The 9400-nt window shown below is 49.1% G+C and overlaps 1 protein-coding gene across 1 annotated transcript; it reads left to right on the top strand.

The window, feature by feature from the left end:
* Positions 1-7338: 7338 nt before the first annotated feature.
* On the top strand, positions 7339-8670 carry LOC122466711 (zinc finger and SCAN domain-containing protein 20-like). The gene is made up of 2 exons (XM_043552077.1): positions 7339-7705; positions 8370-8670. The coding sequence occupies exons 1-2, from the start codon at positions 7339-7341 to the stop codon at positions 8594-8596; spliced, it is 594 nt and encodes a 197-aa protein (XP_043408012.1). The 3' UTR covers positions 8597-8670.
* Positions 8671-9400: the final 730 nt, after the last annotated feature.

Raw genomic sequence — 9400 nt, 5'->3', positions numbered from 1 at the left:
TCTAAAGTGATCACTCTCCTTACAATGTGTATGATAATCAAGGTGGGCCATTTCCAGCACAAATCCAGGTTTTCTCCCCACCTGGATTTGTGAGGGAAATGGCCCACCTTGATTATCATACACATTGTAAGGAGAGTGATCACTTTAGATAAGCTATTACCAGCAGGAGAGTAGGATGGGGGGAGAGAAAACCTTTTGTAGTGATAAACACCCATTTTTTCATGGTTTGTGTGTATAAAAACATCTTCTGTATTTTCCACAGTATGCATCCGATGAAGTGAGCTGTAGCTCACAAAAGCTTATGCTCAAATAAATTGGTTAGTCTCGAAGGTGCCACAAGTACTCCTTTGCTTTTAAGCATGTATCTCCAAAACCAGAGACAATGGTGGGTCATTAGACGTCAACTACTGTATATTCCGAGTGATGCATCTTGAGATAATGGCTTTTCTTGAAGTGAGACAGAGGTGTTAAAGCAGGAGTTTATAAAAAGACTCAGAGTCACACAGGAAGTTTTGGGCAGCAGGAGGAAGGAAGGAAATGGAATGGCCAAGTCCAGCAGAGGTGGGCCAGGGGAAGAACACAAGCCAGGCACTGCAACAGAATGACATTGGATGTCCCCAAAGGACTCGAACCCCAGCCCAAAGAATGTTCAGGAGTGGTGAGGAGACCAAGATAGGGAACTGCATATAGGGGTTATTATTTTATTTATAGATCAGTGTATTTATCATGCTACATAAGAAAGAAAAATGCTGTGTTTGTGTCCCGTGGAAAGTCTGCATGTGTTATGTGCTACACTTCAGCACATGGGCCCTTTGAAGAGGTAAACCTTTAGGTGGAGTTCTAGGGGAGGATGTGTTTATGCTAGAGGGAGGGTCCAAGGGCTAAGCCCTGTTCCGGGGACTGGGCAGTGGACTACATGGTTGCAACTCTCAAAAGGGGGTGATAGCTGGAAGATCTGCACCCCAATTGTGTGCTCAGAGTCTCTAAGATAGGGACAGTGCCTGGGTTCTGTTCAGGCTCCAGGGGCTTAAAACACATGCGATCCAGTGGCTGGATCTGCTCACAGCAGTCTGGTGAATAGCCGAAACGGGGCATTCGAGTGGACCTGTGACATAAGCTTACCAAGCCTATACCTAGCGTCTATTTTTCCATTCCTGGGGGATCCCATGCAGATAGTCCGACTCCTCTCTCTGGGAGCCATGTAAGTGGGGCATCTAATCATCTGTTATCTTGCTCAGTTCTGACCCCTGTTAGCATCTCCTTTTCAAGGTCTTCTGGGAGTTGTGGAAAAGCCTCATAATATACCAAGAATTAAGAAAGTTCCCCTCCTTGTAAAACCAGTGACATGATTAGGTCCTGCACATTAATTTTCTGACCGGACAAAGTTCAAATTCTCAGAACCTTAAAGAAGGCTCCTTAGGACTGTTGGTATCTGTTATTCGTTCAACTGGTTAAAATACATCTGCCCATTGGCAGACTAACCAAGCGAATGGATACCTGAGAGAGAGCAAAGACTCATTTCAGTTATGGAGACGTTTGTGATGAGATAATGCGCTAGGCCAGAATAGGGGCATCTACCCATTTAGACCTAGATTTTCAAAAGCGGGCCTAAGTTTTGTGTTCTTAGGTGTCTCAAGCAGGGCACTTCAAAACCAAAGACTTGGTATAGCTCCTGCTGGGTCCAATGGAACTAGGGTGGCTCTACATGTCTGGAAATCAAACCCACAGTGTCCCAAGCTGGGCGCATGGAATCTGAGGAACCCAAAACCAACAGTCATTTTTGAAATTGTGGCCCTTAGGGGCTACCCAAGATTCTGATGTCTTGTGCACTAATATGGGTGACTCCACTATCAAAGGTGGAGAAAGGTGAACGGCAGGAGTTGCTTTCGGACGGTGATGTGCTAAGAGGCTGCTCGGAGTCAGTGACACATTGGGCAGGCAGCCTGGAAAGTGACAGGCAGTCAGGTGACGCACTGAGGGAGCTGACACATTCTTTGGCAAATGCTCTGGCATGGTGACACGTTCAGAGAGATGCTGTGGGTGTCCTGGCGAGATGCTTGGAGGCGATGGTATAGCGAGGCTCTTGTCAGCAGCAACACATTAATGGGGAGATGCTCTAGGGCAGCAATAGCTTGGGACAGGCACTCTGGGGAGGCGACACATTGTTTGGGTGGGGGTCACATATTGCATGGTAGAGTCTCTGGGACACATGGAGGAAGAAACACTGGCAGAATCACTATTGTGATGGAGGTGTATAAACCCCACACTGGGACAGAAGGAGTTAAGGAGCAGTTCTGGGCCCAGGTGGCTCTGCGGCTGCTGCATATGTAGAACCTGCTTCAGCTGGAGGAGCTTAAAAGAGAGCCAGACAGCTCAGAAGGGGGCAGACAGGATAAGAGGACAGACCTGTCCTGAGTGAGGGCCCAGTTAGAGCCCTGGAAGAAGTAGAGAAGTCTGTAAGCAGCAGCCACCTCAGTTCCTAGAGGAGGGACCAGACTTTCCCTAGCCTGACGAAATACTTCACTCCATTGTCTTCTAGATCATTTGTGAGGCTTTCTGACCATGCCCTTGAGTGAGTGGGTATATGGGTAGGAAGTGGCCCAGGAAGGCAGCTCTGAAGCACTCCTGGGCATTTTGCTGCCTCTCACAGGGCCTGGGTCAGAGCCTGGTGGAGAAGGAGGACCAAGGCTCCCCTCCTGCCTCCTTCCCATTAAGGGGGCACAAGCCTCTCCTTCTCTTCCCCCAGGAGCTGAGGTCTGGACGTGGGCTGAAGACTCTCTCTTTCATGGGGAATGTTGCACTTACAAAGATTTTTTGATGTTGGACTCTGTTAATCACTGGAAAGGGGCAGACTCAACTGGTGACCTGGCTGGAGTCACCCTTTACTGGAAAGGTGACCGCTATGGTGCCAGAATGACTACCAGCAGGGGACTTCATAGAAGGGCAACAGTTGTGATCTGGGTATCTAACCACTAGGCAGTACCACCGGTAAGCTCAACCCGACACAATTATAAACTCCTAAGCAATTAAACATCCCTTGGGAAAGTCAACTACAAATATCACTCAGTCTGTGAAGTACGTAATCACAATAAGTGACCTAGACACTTTTTGTTCCCCGGAGCAGTTCTCTACTGGATCAATATTTTTCCTTCTGCACCAAGGAGAACCTATGTCCTGAAGGCTCCTTTCAGTACCATTTGGGTTTTCACAGGCAGGCTTGAGGGTAAAGCAGCTTTACTCTTTCCCCTCTCTGATTAACAGTTTAAATGAAAACTGAAGGCTGCCGAAGGGCTGCAATCTATTTCCACATTTCTATCTCAGTGGCTTACAGGGTGCTGTCCAGCTCCCTTCAAGGTCAGTCACAGCCCTGCAGTAAAATTTCAGCCTATCCAGAAAGTGTTGCTTGTGTCCCACAATTGTTCCTTTGCAGAGCAGAGAGACAGGGCGCTGCAGCCCTGACAGCTCATCTCTCCCAACCTGCCCATCACCTGAATGCCACCTCCACTCTGCCCTGGTGTGAAATTCACACCCGACACATAGCAAACACACTGGTGTCCGCATTTGTCCACTTGTCCATTGGAAAAACGGTGCTACAGAGGGGATTCTGCTCCAAACTGCCTGAGCTTGGAAAAGAGAATGGTCATGTGGTTAGATGGCTCAATGAGTCAGTGCCCTGGCCTGCCACATCGAAGATTTCATTCAGGTCATGTCTTATGTCACAACTGTGATCTCAATCCAGTCTCCAGAGGACATCACAAACCCAGTGATGTGTCAGGACTGATCGTTTCTAGAACCGGAACAGCTGGGAGTGCTCTAGCTCACTAATGAGGTACTCTCACAGAAGTGCTTTATCTGAAACCCAGCTGGTCAATAGCACCAAGGGATCCATGTCTGAAGTGGTTCATAGGTGATTTAACTGCACTACTCCTATTGACATTGAAGGGGGTCATGCTCTGACATGGGGACCCAGCACAATGCCAACCTCCCCAAACCTGACCCTTGTAATCAGGTCCCATCAGGTTTGGGTGGGGTTACAGGCTCTACTGTATAGTTGCATTAGCAGCCCAAGACCAACCCACCTCTGGAGAGCCGACTTTTCAAGTTTTCAGGTGGCAGACTCCATCCTCACTGGGCATAGAACTCTTTCAGCCTGTGCATAGGGAGGGCTTTTCACACACCTTAGGTAACATTTTCCACATTGATTTTCCAGTCATTTGCTGACTCCCTCTTCTGGAGTTGTTACACATTGCTCCGTGCAGAGGTTGGGGTAGTAGTGAATACCTGTGTCATTTCCCACATTCTGACAGATTGTCCATTTCTACATCCTTTCCTCCGGGAACAGAGAAAATACCCAACCCTAGCCCTCAAAACACGTGCACATCTGCACTTCAGAGAGTTATACCATCCTCCCTTCCCCATTATCATCAATAAACAGGCACATTATAAAATGTCCTTTGGTCTTGATCCCAGTAAAAATACCAGTGAGGGGAAAGTTGCTTTTGGCTTAAGGTGATTGTCTTAGGCTAACATCACAACTGAGAGCAAGACCAAAAGCCCTCATAAGCCTAGTCTTGCATGCCTTTCTTTATTCAGCAAAGAGCCCGGGTTCTGCCTTGCAGGGGACTCTCAACGTTGCATAAAGGAAAGCTTGAAGGGGGAAAAAAGATGGAGAGGAACAAGCCTGGAAAACTAGTGTTTGGAATGATGAGAGACAGTTTTGTTAAGGAGCAGTAATTAGGAGGTACAGAAACATAAGGGGTTAACACGTTTGCCTCTCACCTCTCCAGATGCAGCGTTCAATCCTGTAAGGTTACTGACGAAACTGAGTTCAGTTTCTCAGCCTATTTGCTAGTGGATGTTGGCTCCCAGGGTAAAACACCACTGACAGGGCACCATTATTAGAGTCTGCTCAGGAGAAACTCAGGACCGGAATATCAGGAATATATCAGATCAGGGCTGTGATGTACTGGCTAGGTTCGGTGGAGGCCCAGGCTTGGAGGAGTAGAAGGGAATGGAGCTATACTTTACAATTGTGGCACCGTTGCTTTGGTAGGACTGGACAGGAGCCAGGACTGGAACAGCATGGAGGACTGCAGCTCAGTCACTTTTAAAAACAATTATTTCCTGAGGGGGAAGCGTGTCAGTAATCACAAATATACCCTATATTTTTCTATTTGACTTTGCCATCCATTCAGTCCAAGGCTCCTGAGCCCCAAGTGTGTCAGTGTCCAGCAGACAAAGGCTAGGTGAACGCATGGTGCTTCATGCAGCAGCCACTAAGGAATTAGTTTCTACACACAGGGTGAGTTTTTTAAGGGTAAAAGTGCGATGCCTTGATAGTGGCTAGAGAGGCAGATGTGGTAACAGCTTCTCCCTTATGAGCGTTATACCTCTCCAGTGCTTCAGCTTCTGCTGGCCCAGCAGCAAGGTTTTAAAAGCAGATCTGCTTGTGAGGATCAGTTTTGCTGATTAGCAACAGTTTAGAATAAAACCAGGCCAACACTTTAACTGCTTTTAGCCAGCTCTTGTTGCTCAAAAAAGAAAATAATTTCTGTATTCATTTATAGAAGGAAATAATTACCTCATTTATGACATGAAGTTGATTTTTTTGTCCTGAACAAGAGGGAACTCTGCACCAACAGAGGGAATTTTAGAGAAAAGGGAAACAAGATTTGCATTTACGTGCTTCAATTAAATATGAAAAGAAGCCTATGGTGTTGTGGGTCTCTTCCCCTCCCCCCCCCCCCCAATATAAAATCAGATTGTGTGAAGGCTAAGATCTGATGTGGCTATTAAATGTCATGGATTCTTCTGTGTTGAAGGGGGAAAATGTCTCCCAAACCTTATTATTGATAAGGCTTGTTGAGACTTTATAGTTTGGAGACATCTGGGGTTAGAGAGTTCTTCTTTCCCAATTGTCCTTGTAAATAGGTAGATGAATTTAAATTGTAGGCTCAGGAAATCTGTTCTTCCTTCAATAGCCCCAGGCAAGATAAAATCAGGCAATTTACGTGGGTTAAACTGATGGATGTTAACAGCAGGTGTAGGTATAAATGATCCAGAAACCCTCTGTGTACATTTCAGCGATTGGGTCATATCTGAAATCCATTCCCAAGTGGGCTGAAAGAGCCAACCTGGCATTTCTGTGTGGCTGCCCATAGGTGACAGGTGCCATCTAATGGACCCTCCACCAGTATCCTGGGCATGTACAGGCTTGTTAACTCAGTTAGAATGAGGAGGAGGAGACTGGCATATGGATTTCTTTCTCTTGAACTTCTTCATGTGCATTAGCCTCTGGGAACAGCCTGGGCTACTACGGTCTTCCTGGCAGCACCCATTGATCCTAATTATAGGTTATAAAATTGACTCCTGAAAGACTAGAGAGGAGCTGTGGCAGAAGCCAAGGATGGACACAGTATAGGGGTGCTCTGGCCAGACACCTTTTCCATCCACACTCCCTAATCTGGGTGTCATGGAAGGATTGGCATATAGAGCGACTGTGCTGGGTCTCTGCCACCCAGAGAATCCTCAGGAAGCCCTTTAAGCGGCCTTTATAGCTCATAGCAGGGCCAAGTTTCAGGCCTTCAGTTTCTTCCTTGTGTTTGCTAGCACTGCAGTGTGAATAACCCTTATTACTCTCCTTCCTTAGATATTTCTAAGGTCAGGCTTGACAAAGCCCTGGCTGGGATGATTTAGTTGGGGATAGGTCCTGCTTTGAGCAGGGGGTTGGACTAGATGACCTCCTGAGGTCCCTTCCAACCCGGATATTCTATGATTCTACGCTACAGTGAAGCCTTGGCTACACTTGCGAGTCACAGCGCAATAAAGCCACCCAGAGCGCTGCACCTCACTCCCCGTCCACGCTGGCAAGGCAGGTACAGCGCTGGGTCTCCGCGGCGACCGCGCTGCTGGTCCTCCACCTCCCCCAGAGGAACACAGTTTCTTGCACCGCCGCTGGTGCGCTGCGGCACCACTATGGCCGCCCAGTGCGCTCTGATTGGCCTCCGGAAGTATTCGTAAGTATCCCACAATGCCTGTTCTAGCCACTCTGGTCATCAGTTCGAACTCTACTGCCCTGGCCTCAGGTGACCAACCGTCAGACCCGCCCTTTAAATTCTCTGGGAATTTGGAAAATCCCCTTCCTGTTTGCTCAGCCAGGCGTGGAGTGCTCTCAGCAAATCTTTCCAGGTGACCATGCCTCCAGGCGCCAGGCGAGCCCCAGTATGGAGCAACGGAGAATTGTTGGACCTCATCAGTGTTTGGGGGGAGGAAGCTGTCCAGTCCCAGCTGCGCTCCAGCCGTAGGAAGTACGATACCTTCAGGCAGATATCAAGGGGCATGAGGGAAAGGGGCCATGACCGGGACGCACTGCAGTGCAGGGTTAAAGTGAAGGAGCTGCGGGACGCCTACCGCAAAGCTCGCGAGGCAAACGGCCGCTCGGGTGCTCCCGCCACGACCTGCCGATTCTACAAAGAGCTGGACGCGATACTTGGGGGCGACCCCTCCTCCACTCCGAGCACCACCACGGGTACTTCAGAGCGGGAGAAGGAGGAGGAGGAAAGTGGGAGTGAGGGTGCTGGGGCGGGGGGAGACACCCTGGAATCCCTAGATGCATGCAGCCAGGAGCTCTTCTCAAGTCAGGAGGAAGGTAGCCAGTCGCAGTGGCCAGTACTTGGTGGAGGACAAACAGAAGAGCAGGTTCCTGGTAAGCAGCTTTTTTTTTGGGAAGGAATTTTTTCGGTGCGGGCTCTTTGGGCAAGGAGGGTTAGGACTGCATGCATGCCTAGATGTGGAATAGCGCATTGATGTGGTCTATCACATCGCGGTAATCGGTCTCGGTAATCTCTTCGAAAGTCTCATCCAGAACGTGGGCAATGCGCTTGCGCAGGTTTATTGGGAGAGCCACCGTGGTCCTTGCCCCAGTTAGGCTAACATGTCCACGCCACTGTGCCGCGAGGGGCGGGGGGACCATTGCTGCACACAGGCAAGCTGCATATGGGCCAGGGCAGAAGCCGCATTGCAGTAGGCTCCCTTGCTTCCCAGGTCACCCTCAGCAGCGAGATATCTTCCAGGATGGACTCCTGTGGAAATGTGGGGACAGTGTTCAGTGTAGGTGCCCCCTGCAGCTATTGGCTCTCCCCAAGGCACAGAACCCCAGAGGTCAGTGTGGCCATGAAACAATCAGTCCCCCTTGACCTTGTGCTTACTCACCATTTTGGGGCTCCCGTGGGTTATGTGAGCTCTCTTTGGGATGGGAAAATTATGCTATTGTGTAGACTGTGTGTGTCCTCCATAAGTTCAGCAGAATCATTACTCTGTCTGGTGTGAACAATGCTGCCTCTGTTAAGTGTTGCATTTTGCCTTTACAGATGCAACCTTGAGATCTCAGCAGTCCGTGTTATCACTGGCCGAGAGACTGGAAAGACTCAGAAAGAGGCCACGAAAAAGCAAAGAAGACATGCTGCAAGAAGTGATGCAGCAATCTCTTAAAGAGAATCCAAAAAACGCAGGAGTGGAGGGAAAGCGAAAGCAGGATCCACCAGGAAAACGCAGTGCACCGGCGGCAAAGCACGAAGCTCCGGCAGCAAAGCACTAATCGGCTGATAAGCATCATGGAGCGCCAAGTGGACTCTATCCAGGCGCTCGTAGCCATGCAGGCGGAGCACTACCACCCCCAGTCCCCCCCACAGCCATTATCCCAAAACTCTTTCCCTTGTGCCCCCATGTCACCTCCAGCCCACTTTCCCCAACATCCAGGTTCTTATCGCCAGCAGCTGCCTCCAACACCTGTAGCTTCACCACCCAGCCCTGAAAACTATGCCCCTTACCCACTGCACTCAACCCCCACCCTGAATTATAGCCATGCTGAAGTGCAGCACTCATTGCACAGCACTCCAGACAGGAAGGCTGAGTATGAGAACAGGACATACGCAAATCTATGATTGAACCGGTCCCCACCCCACCCCACCCCCTTGCCCTTTCTGTTTCCCAAGCAGTTGTGTTTCTTTTCAATAAATGAATTTTCTTTTCAATAAATGGATTTTTTGGCTTTGAAAACATTCTTTATTATTGCATAAAGTAAAAGATACCTGAGCCCAGGAAAGAAACAGGCACTGCAAGTCAGCGTAGCAAACACAGATTCCTACTAACATTGGAACCACTGACTTCACTCCCGTGCAGGGCACCAGACATTACTGATGGTTTTCAGCCTCAAATTGCTCCCTCAAGGCATCCCTAATCCTTGCAGCCCCGCGCTGGGCCCCTCTAATAGCCCTGCTCTCTGGCTGTGCAAATTCAGCCTCCAGGTGTTGAACCTTGGAGGTCCATGCCTGAGTGAATCGTTCACCCTTCCCGTCACAAATATTATGGAGGGTACAGCACGCAGATATAACCGCGGGGA

The sequence above is a fragment of the Chelonia mydas genome, chromosome 7 (assembly GCF_015237465.2).
Source record: "Chelonia mydas isolate rCheMyd1 chromosome 7, rCheMyd1.pri.v2, whole genome shotgun sequence".
NCBI lineage: Eukaryota > Metazoa > Chordata > Testudines > Cheloniidae > Chelonia > Chelonia mydas.
This window is presented reverse-complemented; position numbering and strand designations above follow the sequence as displayed.